The 18,762-nt window shown below is 39.4% G+C and overlaps 1 protein-coding gene across 1 annotated transcript in view; it reads right to left on the bottom strand.

Annotated features, from left to right (window-relative positions):
* LOC126284161 (uncharacterized) overlaps positions 1 to 18,762 on the bottom strand; it is a 440,490-nt gene that overhangs the window by 152,625 nt on the left and 269,103 nt on the right. Inside the window, exon 3 of the mRNA XM_049982884.1 lies at positions 5,987 to 6,178. Within this exon, the coding sequence (XP_049838841.1) occupies positions 5,987 to 6,178 (192 nt within the window). The remainder of the gene's footprint in view (positions 1 to 5,986; positions 6,179 to 18,762) is intronic.

The raw sequence follows: 18,762 nt of genomic DNA, 5'->3' as shown, positions 1-18,762 counted from the left end.
CTAGCATGCAACCACAATACTGCCTCCCGATGGCTACAGAGGGTGGGACTGGTGGTATCCAATGGTGAGCACAGCATGAGGCTACTGAGCATAGTTGAACTGCTTGGCTGATAAGTAACTAACTCTGTCACAGTGCTAGTAGTGTGACACAAAGCAGAGCAATGGCAATGATAAACAAAGCAACACTGCATTGTATCTATAACTGAAGGAATTTCACAGAGTGAGAAAGAAGAGGCAAATGAAATATTAGCATATCTGCAATATGAGTAAGTGGAATGTGTGGTGTCGTATACGCTCGACATGTACATGAGGGGTACAGTGATGACAAAATGTGCTTAACAAGTGAAAATGATACTGAAACAGGTGTTGAGCCATGTAATCCTTGTTGGACAGGGAGAAACAAATTCTGTCTCCAGTGAAATGTAGTAAAGGACAATCTGTGTCTAAGGAGTGGGTCTAAACATAATTATATACATGGAAGATCATGTAATACAGTAAAAAAAAAACAACTATGAACAGATTTGGAGTAAGTCGGCTGCAATATGACTGTATAATACATACAAAAAACTACAGATATTCAAAGGAGGACAAGGCACACTTGCTACAAGCGCTGGTGTTTATGCATTTCAAGAATGCTTGATACAGTTTTCAGGATGTGCATGATAGTGAAGTACTATATTACCCGCAAAAAACTGTACACAACATAGATTGTAATGATTTCCAGGGAAGTAGTGGATGATTGCGTATCATCAAACAGTTCTACAGAATTGGAAGACGTGAGATAATGAAATTTCAACCAAAGCATCAACTTCACAATGCACAGCTAGATGAGGAATAAAGATGAAAATTTGTAGACGAGATACACAAACCTACTCCCATCATTCAGTAAGGAATTTGTTTTCAGTTCTAACCAATCAGGATTTTAAGAGGAAATGTATAAGAAAGGAACCCTCTAAGTTAGAGGTACCACGAGAGTTTTATCAAGATCAACTAACTTCAATGCCGTAGCACATTCATGCAAAATTATACCGACTATTAATCTGAATGGTAAATTTACCGAAAAGTTATTTACTGTATTGCAAGAAGCTGGAGGAGCTTTACCCCCCCACAATTCTTCCTTGTGTGCATGTTCTTGCAAAGGCAGTACAGAATATTTATGTCACAACAAGAATTAGTGGGAAAATGGGCATATGAGAATTACAATTGTGGTATAAGCATTGCTTTTGGCCATTAGCTGGTCAAAATAACTTTCTTTTGATCGATTCTTGGCTTGGACGTAAAAATCATACTCCTTTAGAGCAAAGTGCTCTCCTGAAAAGTGTGTGACACTGCAATTCATACCACCCTGACAGACCATCTTGTATTCGGTTGCATACCATCACATTCCATTACTTCTTATCAGCCCCAATGCACCAATATGATTCTATATGCACTGTTTAAGTATGTATACCCATCTGAACATCCTGCACAGTTTGTAACTCCCAAGTAGTTCGCCTTCAATCTTGACAGCGGAAACCTTTGTGATCAATGTAGTGAGCCAGTTTCCACTCGGCGTTCATGGTGCAAGTTGAAGATTCATTTTGAACATTTCTTCAATGTTGACTATATCCATTTTGTGAAGTGTAATACATACAACTCATAGAAAACTGATCTTTGCATCACACGGACACTAGTTTTCTGTCGCCCACTTGATGCTCGTGGCGAGTCATTATTTAAAATACTTTCGAATGAGCCTTACTAAAGATTGAACTTGCAACCTCACACTCAAGGGATTCATCGTAAGATTTCTGAAGTAATAGCTGTTCACCTACTTAAGAAACCCATTCAGCATTATTGCTGTGACATACAGAAGTACATCTAATACCAACTGTACAACAAATAGAATTAACTTCTTTTAGCCATCTCATTCCCTCTCTACAAAAACGTAAATCTGGATGTTCCCAACCAAATGTTGTTTAACTATCAAGAGGACAATAACCAGCATAATTGCCTTTGTAACTTTGTTCATTTCAAAGATGTGAACAGCAGCACATCTTTTCTAAATAGCACCCTAAAGCTTTTAGTTCATAATCCACTTTTTATCCTCAAGACCAGTTCAAAAGCGTATCACAGTGTACCCAATCATGTAAACAAGGCATTTTTTTTTAATTTAACACAGATTTGACTTTTCATCTCTCGTATTCGCACACTGTGCAGGTACCCTAGGTAACATAACTAATCCACACCCAGGACTTGACATTAAACAGGTGCAAACCTGTCACTCAGCCAACCATATTCATTCAAAGGTTCTTGTGAGTGTAATTTACATCAATGATAGAAGTGCTGTTTATCTATGGAGAATCTAAGTTAGCACAACACAAGTTGCAATATTCCATAATGAATTTTCACACTGCAGCAGAGTATGCACCAATATGAAAATTTCTGGTAGAGTAAAACTGTGTGCCAGACCACAGCTCTCATCTAGGAACTTGGAACGAATTTTCTCATTGCAGTGGAGCATGTGCTGATATGAAAGTTCATGACAGATTAGAACTCTGTGCTGGACTATGACTCATACTATGGACCTTTGCCTTTTGCAGGCACATACTCTACAAAATAAGCTACTCGTTTGGAAGGTAGGATAAGAGGAACTTGCAGAAGTAAAGCTGTGAGAACAAGTTGTGAGTCATGCTCATGTAGCTCAGTCGGTAGAGCACTTGCCCAGGAAATGCAAAGGTCCCAAGTTTGAGCCCCGGAACAATACAGTTTTAATATGCCAACATGTTTCAATTGCAATGATTTCTTCTTTTTTACAATACAGATACACATAGTACAGTAGTGTAATACTTTAAAATGATACCTCGTGTTTAGCAAAGACAGTCCTCAAATAAAAACTGAATCATAACGTTTCTTGTATTGCAATTAAAGGTAGGGGCAATGCTACACACCCAAAGGAATTCACAGACAGCAATATCCTGACGAGAACCCACATTTCCAATGAATGTTTTCTTGACTTTTGCAATGCTTCAAGCAATGCGAAGTTTCAACCCAAGGCAATGCAATCTACATCTACATCTACATCCATACTCCACAAGCCACCTGACGGTGTGTGGCGGAGGGTACCCTGAGTACCTCTATCGGTTCTCCCTTCTATTCCAGTCTCGTATTGTACGTGGAAAGAAGGATTGTCGGTATGCTTCTGTGTGGGCTCTAATCTCTCTGATTTTATCCTCATGGTCTCTTCGCGAGATATATGTAGGAGGGAGCAATATACTGCTTGACTCTTCGGTGAAGGTATGTTCTCGAAACTTTAACAAAAGCCCGTACCGAGCTACTGAGCGTCTCTCCTGCAGAGTCTTCCACTGGAGTTTATCTATCATCTCCGTAACGCTTTCGCAATTACTAAATGATCCTGTAACGAAGCGCGCTGCTCTCCGTTGGATCTTCTCTATCTCTTCTATCAACCCTACCTGGTGCGGATCCCACACTGCTGAGCAGTATTCAAGCATTGGGCGAACAAGCGTACTGTAACCTACTTCCTTTGTTGTCGGATTGCATTTCCTTAAGATTCTTCCAATGAATCTCAGTCTGGCATCTGCTTTACCGACGATCAACTTTATATGATCATTCCATTTTAAATCACTCCTAATGAGTACTCCCAGATAATTTATGGAATTAACTACTTCCAGTTGCTGACCTGCTATTTTGTAGCTAAATGATAAGGGACCTATCTTTCTATGTATTCGCAACACATTACACTTGTCTACATTGAGATTCAATTGCCATTCCGTGCACCATGCGTCAATTCGCTGCAGATCCTCCTGCATTTCAGTACAATTTTCCATTGTTGCAACCTCTCGATACACCACAGCATCATCTGCAAAAAGTCTCAGTGAACTTCCGATGTCATCCACCAGGTCATTTATGTATATTGTGAATAGCAATGGTCCTATGACACTCCCCTGCGGCACACCTGAAATCACTCTTACTTCGGAAGACTTCTCTCCATTGAGAATGACATGCTGCGTTCTGTTATCTAGGAACTCCTCAATCCAATCACACAATTGATCTGATAGTCCGTATGCTCTTACTTTGTTCATTAAACGACTGTGGGGAACTGTGTCAAACGCCTTGCGGAAGTCAAGAAACACGGCATCTACCTGTGAACCCGTGTCTAAGGCCCTCTGAGTCTCGTGGACGAATAGCGAGAGCTGGGTTTCACACGACCGTCTTTTTCGAAACCCATGCTGATTCCCACAGAGTAGATTTCTAGTCTCCAGAAAAGACATTATACTCGAACATAATACGTGTTCCAAAAGTCTACAACTGATCGACGTTAGAGATATAGGTCTATAGTTCTGCACATCTGTTTGACGTCCCTCCTTGAAAACGGGGATGACCTGTGCCCTTTTCCAATCCTTTGGAATGCTTCGCTCTTCTAGAGACCTACGGTACACCGCTGCAAGAAGGGGGGCAAGTTCCTTCGCGTACTCTGTGTAAAATCGAACTGGTATTCCATCAGGACCAGCGGCCTTTCCTCTTTTGAGCGATTTTAATTGTTTCTCTATCCCTCTGTCGTCTGTTTCGATATCTACCATTTTGTCAACTGTGCAACAATCTAGAGAAGGAACTACAGTGCAGTCTTCCTCTGTGAAACAGCTTTGGAAGAAGACATTTAGTAATTCGGCCTTAGGTCTGTCATCCTCTGTTTCAGTACCATTTTGGTCACAGAGTGTCTGGACATTTTGTTTTGATCCACCTACCGCTTTGACATAGGACCAAAATTTCTTAGGATTTTCTGCCAAGTCAGTACATAGAACTTTACTTTCGAATTCATTGAATCATTGTAGAACTTGCACAGATGATACTGCCATAGGTACTGTTCTTACTTCTGTTACCATGAACTGATAAGTCAACACATAACTAGTTGCCCATAATCATGTCAACTTACACCAGGATTCGCATGGGAATTATTTCGAAAATCTTGTGTTCTACTTGTCAGTGGGCATAGGAGCAAGTCCTTACTGGCAGGAACTACTCCCCCACTGTTCTTTTTACCAATGAATTTTCCTTCTCAAACAAAGGACACTTAAATACAAAGAATTTGTGTTACTGGTCCAGTGAATAAGCCTGATGATGGACATGTGGAACATCAGAGTCAGTGTAGAGATGTCTGGCATAGAATGAATGGTATTACAAATATTGGCCCTTATTTCATCAATGGTAACCTAAGTAACAGTGCATTTGCCAACTTTTTCAGATTAATTCTTGTTTGTCTTCTGGATGAAGTGGGACTAAATACCAGACTGCTATTTTGGCACTAATACGACAGAAGTCCAATATATAATGCCTTTCATGCATGTTGTTTTCTGAACCAAATGCAACCAGCCAGATGCATTGGTCGTTGAAGGAACAATGGATTGGCCTTCTCTGTCTCCTGACATGATCCCTCAGAACTTTTTCTTTAGGGATGCATGGAAGATGTTCGCTACCACGATATTTCAAAACCTTCAGAGAATGTGGGGCAAATTTTCTGCTTATTTGCAACTCACTTCAGCAGGCAACATTGGAAACAGCGATGAAATCTACCACACAAAATGTGGACAAGCACATTACTGTCCATGGCCACCACTTTCAACACTTTTGAATGTCCTATCCCTTTCTGTACCCATATATAAATTACAGTACCACAAATGGTATTAAATATCCTCATTGCTGTTTCTTATCAAATTGAATGTTGCATTTTCATGAATAAGTGGTATGTGTTTGAATATGTATCGAGAGGAAGAAGCAGATTAAAAAAAAAAAAAAAGGGGGGTACTGTTTTAAGGCAGACACACTGTTGCTCATTTCCTTGTAAAAAAAAAAAAAAAACAGTCATGCTGGAACCACAGAATATTACATAATAAACTTCTATGCCTTGTAGCCAATTCAAAAGTTTAACTACTTTGATTTGATCTGTTAAGATAGATATTCTATTAGGTTACGTATGTGCTAAGTAGCTTACCTCTTACAAGTGCTTCAAGTAATGTAGGTGAATAACTGTACAGACCAGAGCCAACAATGTGAGTTGCTGAGCACATATGTTCTTCACTAATAACTTCCCCACCTAATTCATTTATCTGCAGTGTAATGCTCTGTCGTTCATGGTATGTCAGCTCCAACTCCAGTGGAAGCACTATACGCTTTGCATTACGCCCTGAAACAAATTTGTTAATACAATTTCTCAGAATGAAACCACCTGACACCCCTTTCTTTTATAAAATTTAAGGATTTGGAAACACACTTCCTTGAAGTATGAAAGTATACGAACATTTAATTCACATTTAAGTCAAATTCGAGAGCAAATAATAATAATTTAATGCTAAGCAAATAACATTTTTAATGAATTCTCTATTTGATTCAGAAATAAGGACTTGTTCATATACATAATCCAGTGTGTTGCTTTATGTTTCTGGGAAAGCAAGAGAAATCAAGTTCATGAATTATTATTCTTACTCACGAGATTTCACGGCCTTCATGGCATATCCAAACGTAACAGTTGCAAACATTCAAAAAGAACAAGTTTAAAACTTTTTAATCAATTCAAATGATTTTATGCCATGCTTTGCATAGCACTTTTATGTTCCATATTATTTATCATAATGATATGGAACAAAGCACCTTACATTCATAATTCACCTTCCCGTGTAAACATGGCTACAAACTCTTCTTTTTATACAGACTTAACTTTGCTGTTTGCCACACATTTTACATCACTGAGTAAGTGATCAAGAACTTTAGTGACAGCAATGTGCACCTCCCTGAATGTAGAATAACATACACCATTTTTTCTTACAATATTGTAATTATGTATCATTGTTCCTTTTGAACTGTAGCAGGTTATTCACAACAAATGTCAAGATGGAATAAACATACTGTGAAGCTGCAGTCGAAATTCATAACTTCTTAAACAGAGGTCTGTGTGATGATCAGAACATATTATTCTTACTGGATGCTTTTGGGGGTTTTCTCTGATTAAGGACATATTATTATCCTGTGACAGTTTCCACCATGGATCTTGCCGAAGTGGGTGGATTGCATACTTAACGTACCACGGTCCAATAACAATGGAGTGTACATATGGACAGCACAGCAGAAAGTTACATATTTCGCTCTCTCTGGGTTTACCCTGCCGTGTTTGAGAAGGTGTGTCATTGTTGAAAGACTGCAGGAGAATACAATACGGAAAACCAAATTCTTACTTGGTCTGATGAATGGCAGCTTGATCCAAATGTAGAAAAATATAAATTAATATGGGTGAGTAGGAAAATCAATCCCATAATATTTGAATACAGCATTAGTAGTATGCTGCTTGACAAGTTCACAACAATTAAATATCTACGTGTCACGATGCAAACTGATACGAAATGGAACGAGCATGGAAGACGGTTATTGTGAAGGTGAATGGGCAACTTCACTTTATTTGAAATTTTTTTGATAATGTTGATCTGTAAAGGAGACTGTATTTTCAACACCAATGCAGCTCATTCTTGAATTACCGCTAGAGAGTGTGGTAACCCCAGTAAGTCAGATTAAAAGAACATGTAAGCAATTCAGAGGCATACTGTTAGATTTATCACACGTACGGAGATACTTCGAGAACTTAAACGTGAATCCCTTGAGGAAAGGCAACATTATTTTTGTGAAACACTACTGAAACTTTTTTTAATGCCTTGTTGCTTTTAGCTCTTACTGCTGTTATTATATTACCAGCTGACAAACCCAGTGCTGCCCATGTACTCATTTTGCCGATTTTCCGTTAAAAACTAAAACAAAAAGAAATTAACTGTTCGTGTTGTGTAATATTCTAGACAGTACCTGTAAGCTGGGCAACACTTCTTCGCACGTACCTACAACACGATTTTGCAAATGTCACTATGGCTCACTTACAGCGAGAATGCTCATAATTCATTAGATAATAAATTAGAGGCTACTGGCATTTTCTGTGACCTGTCAAAACCCTTTGACTGTCTGAACCACAGCATTCTCTTAAGTAAATTACAATATTATGGTGTCACTGGCAGTGTTGAAAAATGATCTGAGTCTTATCTAACCACCAGGAAACAAAGCATGTCATTGTGAAATACCTGTGCAGCAAGCAGTCAGTCTTCGTCTGATTGAGATATAATTACATGTGGTGTTCCTCAAGGTTCCATTGATGACCTCATATGTTACGTTACCAGATGCTACGTTTGTCTTTTTTGCAGATGATACACATATTCCAATACGTAGCAAGTCAGGTACAGATTTAGAAATAGCTGCTAACCATTTTTTCACTGGCATTAATTAATTTAAAGCTCATTCACTGTCATTAAAGTTTGAAAAGCCCCACTGAATGCAGTTCAGAACCTGTAAGAGATTTCCTTCCAGCCTGTGTATAACATATGAGGGCATGCAGATCTAAGAAGTTGACTGTGTTATTTATTTTCTGGGATTACAATTCGATAATAAATTCAGTTGGGAAGACATGCCACAGAATTGCTCAAGCACGTAAACAAGTCTATTTTTCATGTGAAAATGATGTCAGAAGTAGGAGACAAATAGAAAAAAAAAACATGCATACTTTGCTTACTTTCATTCTATTATGTCATACGGGATCACATTCTGGGGTAACTCATAAAACAGGGCACAAGATTGTAATAAGAATCATTTGTGGTGTTAATTCAAGGACATCATGTACAAACGTACTCAAGTAACTTTGTATTCTAGCCACTTCTTCTCAGTATATTTATTCTTTAACGAAATTTGTTGCAAGGAATATATTTCTATTTCCTACCCACTGCTCAATACACATTATAAGAACAATCTACACAGAGACATAAATGAAATGATCATGTGGCATTGTTGGCTGGGAGGCCCAATCCGGGGAAGTTCAGCCGCCGAATGCAATTCTTATTTCAGTTGATGGCACTGGGTGACTTGCGCGCTGGTGATGAGGATGAAATGATGATGAGGACAACACAACACCCAGACCATGAGCGGAGAAAATCTGCAACCCGGCTGGGAATGGAACCCGTGTCTGCTGCATGGGAGGCAACAACATTACCACTCAGCTAAGCAGGCAGACACAAAGACCTAAAATCACTTACTTTGGTTCCAAAAGGGGTCAAATATTGAGAAACTTTTTCAGTAAATTGCCAGCAACCATAAAAAATTTGGTTCCAGATAAAGCATGGTTTAAACATAGTTTGAAAGATTTTTTTATAATTCCTTGTACTCTATAGAGGAATACCTTAAGAGGGACTGTTCGACCAGCTTAAGTAAAGTGTCTTTTAGATTTCGGTTTTGACAGCAATTGATCACAACAGTCAAGATAAGGTATTTTGTGTATGATAAATTTATTAAAAGTGCATAACAATGTTTCATTCTGGCAGTGTGTATTACTTCTCAGTTCCCGTTTATGTTGACTCGACAGTAGGAGTGTTTGAGTACTAAATAACAAATGTATTAAAACTTCATGCATGATGCGACAATTTTTCACACATCTCGGCATCTATGAAGTCAGCTCTCTTGAACTCTTAAAAAGACATTTATGTAGGTACGGTCACTGGAATACATGGATATCTTTTTTCCCCACACATATCGATGTTTATGACGTCAAATCTGCTGAATTATATGTTGTTTCATGATGTATTTTGTAGATGCATTTAGCGGCATTTGTGGATACGGTCTGCAGAATTCATTGCAAAACCATAGATCTGAACATCATTCATAATGCGGCAGTTTTTCACGTTGCGCAGACAACAGCCTCATTGGCTACCTTCAATGCTAATCAACTCTGAAACAAACGACAGTATAGAATTTTTTGTTAACAATTATTTCTCAACGCAATCTACCCTGCAATTCCCTTATAAGCTTTTCTTGTTGCTTCTGACCACCCTGCACACTTGCCAATTGTGTGTCCGGAGTACAGGTTTTAGTGTGATAACAGTATCTGTACTGCTCTTTTTTTTGTGTTCGTTAAATATCACCCTGTTTAGAACTATCTGGTATACGCACTTCAGAATATTCAAAGAACTTGAAAAGTATTTCATAAACAGTCTACACTGTAGACTGACAGCATTTTCCCAGAATTATGCCAATGTCCTCACGTCTGCCGCCTGCTTCCGCTACGATTGTGCCTGATCATCCCATTTCATCATCATACGAACTGTGTGCACAATTTTGCATTTCTTAACATTTGAAGGCAGTTTCCAGTATCTGTATCAATTTGAAACGTTATCAAGATCTGTCTTAATGATTGTTCAGCTTGTCCAGATAGTATCCCATTACAGATAACTGTAACGTTTTCGAGTCTGCCTGGTCATTAACACACTACCTACATCAAGGTTCCCAACACACTTCTCCGCAGCACGCCAGATGTTATTTCTTTATCTGTCCATGGCATATTATTCAAAATGACAAGCTGCATCTTCTCTATCACGAAATCCTAAAATCCAGCCGCAGGTTTCGTTTTATACCTGTAATGACAGTACTACTGATAATAATTGGTGATGATAAAATATTGGACAGAACTTTTGTAGGTCACTTCTGCCACTCTTTCTGTTGGCAGGCATGACCTGTGGTTTCCTTCAGTTACTGTGTAAATATTCTGTTTAACTGATCTACAGCACATTACAATTAAATGGGACATAATCTGCTGTGAATTCTGTAGATAAACCAACAGGGATGCCGTCATATTCTACAGGGTGTCTCACAAAAAACCAGTACGCCTCATGTGCTGGTTAATCATCTGTAGTCGAACAGCTTGTGAAGTGGCAACACTGTCTCCAAAGTTGGTTACACTGCATTTTATTGGAAAGTTGAGTGCAGTTGTGTGTTCGTCCGGTAGTTAATTGTGAGTTTTAAACATGTCTGCATTGTCAGTGAGCGTTACCAAGTAAAATCAAAGCAATAACAGCCCTTGGTCGCAAAATGAAGTCTTTTGACCTACATTTCGGCCACTACTAAGAGTCTAATGCTACCACAGCTCGACATGGGCAAGCAATCCAATGACTCAAATGGCTCTGAGCACTATGGGACTTAACATCTGAAGTTAGCAGTCCAAGAGAACTTAGAACTACTTATAGCTAACTAACCTAAGGACATCACGCACATCCATGCCCGAGGCAGGATTCAAACCTGCGACCGTAGCAGTTGCGCAGTTCCGGACTGAAATGCCTAGAACCGCTCGGCCACATCGGCCGGCTACGAGCAGCCCATACTGGCTTGCCTTCTATGTTTTCTATTTTAATATTTTGTAACTGAAGTGTTATCGCTTGATTTTTATTTTATATGTGACATGTCAGTTTAAATGTTTTATTTCTGATGAAGGCACTCTTTAGTAGTGGCCGAAACCTAGGTCAAGAAGAATTCATTCTTCTGTTATTGCTTTAATTTCTTTTGTTGTGAGAAGCTCATATTTAAAGACACCTCACAAAAAACGGTTCAAATGGGTTTGAGCAATATGGTACTTAACTGCTGAGGTCATCATCAGTCCCTTAGAACTTAGAAATGCTTAAACCTAACTAACGTAAGGACATCACACACATCCATGCCCGAGGCAGGATAAAGTTACATTACTTTTTGACACACCTCGTATATTTTTATGAAAAAATATTTAGTTATTCATCAATATTCATGTTGACCCCTTCAAAGTAAATCCCCTCAGATATAATGCATTTGTCCCAACACTTCTTCCAATCCTCAAAGCATTTCTCAGAAGTACTTTTTGGTGCAGCCTTGGGGACTTTCAGAGATGCTGGTTTTTATTTCCTCAATCGTTGAAAATCTTTGTCCTTTCATTGGTCTCTTCAGTTTTGGGAACAGAAGAAAGCCGCAGGGGGCCAAATCCGGTGAATATGGTGGCTGAAGAATGATGGCCGTATTGATTTTGCCCAAAAAATATCTCACACGCAACGATTAGTGAGTAGGTGCATTGTTGTGACGCAAAAGCCATTGTTTTCCACAATTCTGGACTTTTTTTTGCCTATTGATTCTCGCAAACGGCGCGTAATGTCAAAATAATACTCCTCATTTACCGTGGACCTTGAGGCAAAAATTCATGATGCACTACGCCACAGTAACTGGGGAAAACAGTGAGCAAAACTTTGACATTTGATCAAACTTTGCGTGCTTTTTTCGGTCTTGGCTCTCTGAGATGCTTCCACTGGGACGATTGGGCTTTGGATCCGACGTCTTAACCGTAAGGCCATGTTTCGTCGCCAGTTATGACTCTTTTGAGCAAATTAGGATCACCACTGACGTCATTCTAGAGCTCCTGAGCGATACTCCTGCGACGGACGGTTCTTCTGACCAAAATTGAGAACTTTTGGAACAAACTTCGCTGACACACATCTCATGCCCAAAACACCTGAAAAATTTCCATGACACATTCTTTGTTCCATTTTTTTTTACAATAATCGAAAATCGCCGAGCACACTAAAACACGTCTAACGTTTCTATCTGTCAAAAACAAACGAAGTACGCTGTACACTTGAAACTGTGAACTTGTGTTCGGAACATGTGTACCAACATTGAAGGATTACTTATATAAAACACGAGTAGGAGCTTGGTAAAGATATGTGATACAAATAAACGGTAATAATGATTACAAAACATCCAACATTCCACATAACACCTTCACACTATGTTTTTTCCTTGTTTTTTTCCTTTTCTATAAATACTTACTCCCATGCTATGCACTACTACTACTACTACTACTACTACTACTACTACCAACACAACAACCAAATTCGATAATGGAATGTCCGTTGCCCGCGCAATTTGAAAAGTCACCTTACTTTTTTTAAACAGCCCTCGTACAAATGAGGCATTTTGCATCAGAGCTGCAAATTGATATCGTGGAGTGTTACATAAGACAGGCTCCATCCAGGAATGTACAGAACGTTCCAAGGGAAGTAATCAGGTAGGAAACTCTCCACGACCAGTAAGATCTGTACAAGAAATGGAGGGCTGTAGGATCCGTTCACAATGTGCAGAGGAACAGACAACTGACAGTGAGTCCCCTTGAAATTACAGACAGAATTCCCATGCGCATTACAAGACGAACCCTCAAGTCGGTAAGCAGTGGGTCTATCTGTCAAAAATGATGGTTGTTCGGTTAGTCACGATATTCTTAGGAAGCCAACCACTTCTGATGATGTACACAAAACATCTAACCATCCATTGCAGTTCAAAAAGGCAGCATTCAGGTCTCTGCTCCACCTACTGCATAGTGCCCCAGTATCCCGTGAAACTCATGGTCGAAAATTCAAAATACTACGGGTCACAGCAGATTAAAATTGATATGACGCGGATTTTGTTGGTAAAATTAACAAAAATATATATCGTAAGTTGAATGCGAAGAGTAATATTGCTCATATCTTTTCAGCATCCCGTTATTCCTTAGACCAGTGTTAAGGATTATTTATAAAATAATGTTTCCTTATTATTCGTACAGATCACCTGTGGACGCTCATTCAACTAACGCAACTGGCTGTTAAAATCAATCGCTAACGGTTATTTAGAACCCTTGCTTTACTCGATTAAGATGAGAATGCCTGGTTTCATATGTCAGGTTATGTAAACGCTCACAGTTGCAGATACTGGTTGCTGTCCAAGCAACATAATCTGCATGGAGAATTTCTTCAGTCAGCGAAAACAGGGGTTTGCTGTGCATTGTTCGGCATGCGCATTATATTTTTCGATTGCACCTTAAATAGTGCCAGATATCTGGAGACCTTTGACTCAGAAGCACCCTGCACCCTACTGTATATCATCCTCTTGATCTTCTTTCTGGACTCCTTAGTGGTCAACTGTGCTGCATACTCTGCTTTATCAACGCGAACCTTGTCCATCCGTTCAAGCTCTCTGATGCAGTTTGCTTCAGTATTAATCCCCATGTGCTGTAGCGCTTTCACCCTACCAATCTTGCCGTCATTAAAAGCAGTAATAACATCACTGACACCCCCCCCCCCCCCGCGCGCGCACACACACACACACACACACACACACACACACACACACACACACACACACACACACACACACACTTTAGTTTCTTCATTCCAACACAAACATTTTTTGGTAAGCGAGTCCATGTAAGATTACTGAACGACTCATTGGGATTTTGAGTCTGACCATGCAGACACTTATTCAGTAATTCAGGATTTGCTAGGTTTCTGTAAATAGGTTTTATGATATCCATGACTGCTGTTGGGATGGAATGTTTATGGTTGTAGGAACTGTTTTAGTACTGGACTTTGCGGTTATTGCACAATGAATCAGGTCCAGGAGGGCAAAGGTGGTGTACTGGTTTTTCATCAGTTGACAGTATGTGGAAGAAGTTAGCCCATATTGCCTGCTTCATTTTCAACAAATCCTCAGTATTATTTCTAATGGCCATCGCATAATACTGCTGTAGTTCATCTATCATTTTGTTTATCAGCCTGCCTCTTATGGTTTTACCACCAGAAAGTTTCTTGTCTCTCAATCTTTCTTTCAACTTCCTCAGCCTGGTGCCTATCCTCTTCTGGACATGACCAACACATTCCAGTTTTGTGATGATCTTCTCACCATAAGGCTGAACGGCTACTACACTGTTATATGGCAGTCTCCGTCACCTAAGAACTTAGTGTAGCACACTCCAAATTCGTTCAGAGATCGACTAAAAATTACAATAGCTGCAGAGGCCTCAGTACCACAACTTGTTCCTTCATAAATTCAGTCACAGATATGCCCTTCTTCATTCCCTGATTTACATTTATAAAAATGTTTAGTTGAAACCTGGAAATCTATTACCTTTCCAGTATCCACATTTGTCACCGTAGCAACAGGATTCGTAGAACTGTAGCTGCGCTTATGCCAAGTGCCATCAAACGCTACTGGCATGTCAGTCAGATCATTTATTTCAACAGTTTCGTTTGCAGCACCCTTCATTGACTCGCATGCAACAGATTCCACAGCAGCTCCAATAAATACTTGTCGATTTCACAAGGCGGGCGTGGCATATTCATCACAGCACACATTGTTTCTGCTGCTGTGTGTCCTTTGCCAATAACTTTCAATCCATAAAACCACCTAACACTTGCTTCAAAATAATTATCTTTATACTTATCAGAATTCCAAAATGAATGAGTATATTTACAACTGGCACAATTAATGATAAGTTTCTTGTCTAGTCCATTTGATACCTCTCTGTCTTCATGTAAACTAAGTGGACTTCCGCATATTATAAAACACACACATTTTCCTAATACCCTTCTTAGGATGTGTAAATATATCAGAATACAACCTAACCTACCATTTACATCACTTTCGTTTTGAGAAAACTGTGTATCACAACGTTTTATTTTAATCTTCGTCCGACCCCGGCAGCTGAATGGTCAGGCGACAGAATGTCAATCCTAAGGGCCCAGGTTCGATTCCCGGCGGGGATTTTCTCCGCTCAGGGACTGGGTGTCGTGTTGTTGTAGTAGTAGTAGTTGACGGGTTTTGGGCGCACGAAAGCAAGGTCTTCAGCGCCCGTTCAGTAACATAGCGAGACGGATGTCAAGAAAAATCCCAGAACAGGAATATAAAACGAAACAGAAACAGGGTGTCGTGTTGTCCTAATCATCATCATCATCATCATCTCATCCCCATTGACGGGCAAGTCGCCGAAGTGGCGTCAAATCCAAACACTTGCACCCGGCGAACGATCTACTCGACGGGAGGCCCTAGTTACATGACATTCACATTTTTATTTTAATCTTCGAATCACTAATGAGTGTTTCTCTAGAAACTTCATTGTCACTTACCACATGCCACATGTTGAACACAATTTTTCCCTTTATTCGAAATCTACTGCTGTGAAACCCACGTTTCTTAAAAATACTTCGTTTTGGCGCCATACTTCACTTTTTGAGAGATTTGCCAAACTATTCTTCACTTCCATCGGAAAAACGTTAGCGCTTCGACATACAAAACGTGTGTATACTACGATACGATACTGTTTTTGACAGTGCTACCAATAAAAACACGTAATTTAACTTTTATAACACAGCAATCCAGAGCCTTCTATATAACAAAATTACCAATTTTATTAGATCTTGAAGTAATGCACGTAAAAAAATTTTACATTTTCAATCGGTGTAGATGTTTAAAAAAACAAAAAAACCTTGCCATGTGAGTTTGTAAGTGTATTATTCGGAAAATTGCAATTTTATAATGAGACAAAGATCCGAATATGCGAAAAAAGTTTTATTTTCATATGTAACTCCCCTTAAACAGAATATTAGAGAAATTAACTTCACGACTATCCTTTTTCGTTCGTTCACTGTTTCGTGAGCGTCAGGTGAAACGAACCGGTTTTACGTGGGACATACTGTATATTATAAACCGACAAGGATCCGATCAGCCCCAGGAATTTTATAGAATTTTAAAGGTTTCAGCTATTTCTTAATGCCTTTTACATTAATATCTGCATCATTTAGACCTGCACATGCTTGAGTACTGTATCATTACTCTTAGCTCCTTTTTCAAATGTTCACTTGCACAATAGGATCGTAAGTCACGTCTGCTTTTGCTTACCTACCTCAATTTCAGTTCCGTTGTCATTAGGCAGAGACTAGACACTAAATCTGGTGTTCCTGACAACCTTTACAACATGAATTTATTTATTTTTTGAAGGAGCGTCTGTTAAGTGTTTCTGCTACAGTAGTTATTGAAAGCATCGCGTATTGTTCTCTTGGGAGCGAAAGGCATTTCTTTAGCATCTCTGTATTTATAGCCCTATATTTTGCTTTGCATCTATTATGGCTTAGTTCCTCTACACGCTCCTTCCCCGAGCTACACGTTCCAATTATTTACAATGCAACACTACAGCTTTTTGTAACTTACTAAAATGTATATCTTCGTACTTATTTTCGCCATCATTTGAGCTTTGGTAGTAATACTTGATACGACTGCCTCATTGTCACTGATAAAAGTTTCAGTATTAGCATCCTCAAATAAGTCATGTCTGTCTGTCGCCATTCGATCTAATATATTTCCATCATAAGTGAGCTTCCGAACTATTTGTTTTAAGTAAAGCATGTGTTAATTTTTTGTGGGATGACTTGTCAAGCATATCACTTGCTAAACAGTAATTTCCGCTGATAATAGTTGGATGAAAAAAAGTCTCCTTCAATGAAGAAGTATTTTAGGACGACACACGTATTAGTGAGCTGAGGTTTTCTCTAAAGAGTTCTGGTACATCTGGAGGAGAGTTTGGTGCTCGAAGTAAATAGTAATTAATCTACACCCATCCTTTATACTTAGTCTTGTTCAGTCTGTCATGCAGCTTCAATTTCTACCCATCCTTTATACTTGGTCTGGTTCAGTCTGTCATGCAGCTTCAATTTCTATTTGGTGGATTTGAGTTACTCATCTACTGCGGTAAGTATAACACATCTATTTCCCATTAGCCTATCGTTTTGTTAGTTTGTCCCAAAAGTCTCACTGCTATCGATTTCAGGTGTTAACCTACTGTCTGTAATCAGTATTACGTGAGCTTGACTGCGTTTTGGGGCCGGCCGGAGTGGTTCTAGGCGCTACAGTCTGGAGCCGAGCGACCGCTACGGTCGCAGGTTCGAATCCTGCCTCGGGCATGGATGTGTGTGATGTCCTTAGGTTAGTTAGGTTTAATTAGTTCTAAGTTCTAGGCGACTGATGACCTCAGAAATTAAGTCGCATAGTGCTCAGAGCCATTTGCGTTTTGGGAGCGCTCCAAATTTTGACACTTTGCTGGAAATCACTAGTACACTTTGCTGGAAATCACTAGTACACTATTGCGTTCACCCCACACTTAATTGGTTCGCAGCCTCTGGTAAGTAGTGCACACCTTACCCATTTAGGGAGATCCTACAGTTCTCGAACCTAAGGCGCACGTCTAAAAAATTGTAACCTAGCTTGTCACATAACTTTCTACGTCTCGAGTCTTCCAATGGACACAGAACTAGAGGCATTATAATCTATGGGAATAATGTTCCGTAGTGAGATTTGGCGAAATTTCATGAACAAGGGTGGTGTTCTCAACCATCTCTGTCGCTGGAGCGATCCAAGTACGGCCTCCGAGCCCAGACAACGGACGTAACTTGTTCCAACGCGTATGAAAATCTGCAGCTTTTCACACATAGTCCCTCAATTGCTGCCTGCGCAACTCTTTCAGCATGCTTAATTACGGGTCTACGCAAACACGCTACCCTGCGCGGCAATAATATTTACAGACACCCCGTTCTATCCTTTGTAAACATGCTTTACCTCTACATGATCTGAACTTGCCGTGATCATCCAGAAGAGGACGGGGATCTGAAATCATCTTATTGGGTAGCACTACATATGTTCCATACGAAAATTAACTGTAAGAAAACTTCACGAAAATGCGGATTACCCAGTCAATAATCATTAGTCAAAACGATAATTAATCACGATAATATTAACACGGTGATAGCACGTTACCTGCAAGAACCTGAAAAACCTCCGACATATCAAAGACTGCCGTTTGTAGAAGCCAATAAAACTAAATGAAAATAAAATTTTGCACTGACCGTGAGGCGATCGTATTTCCATGGAAATATCGAGTTGCTTCCAGTCACAAAAGCTGTAACTTAACATTCTTACATCTGTGAGAATATATTTATTCCTTGATATAGAGATTGCCATACTAGAACACATGATTTAGATATTACAATAATAGAAACACGATTTCTAGCTATATGGAATTAATCTCAAATTCCACAG

This window comes from Schistocerca gregaria, chromosome 8 (assembly GCF_023897955.1).
Source record: "Schistocerca gregaria isolate iqSchGreg1 chromosome 8, iqSchGreg1.2, whole genome shotgun sequence".
In the NCBI taxonomy this organism is placed as follows: domain Eukaryota; kingdom Metazoa; phylum Arthropoda; class Insecta; order Orthoptera; family Acrididae; genus Schistocerca; species Schistocerca gregaria.
This window is presented reverse-complemented; position numbering and strand designations above follow the sequence as displayed.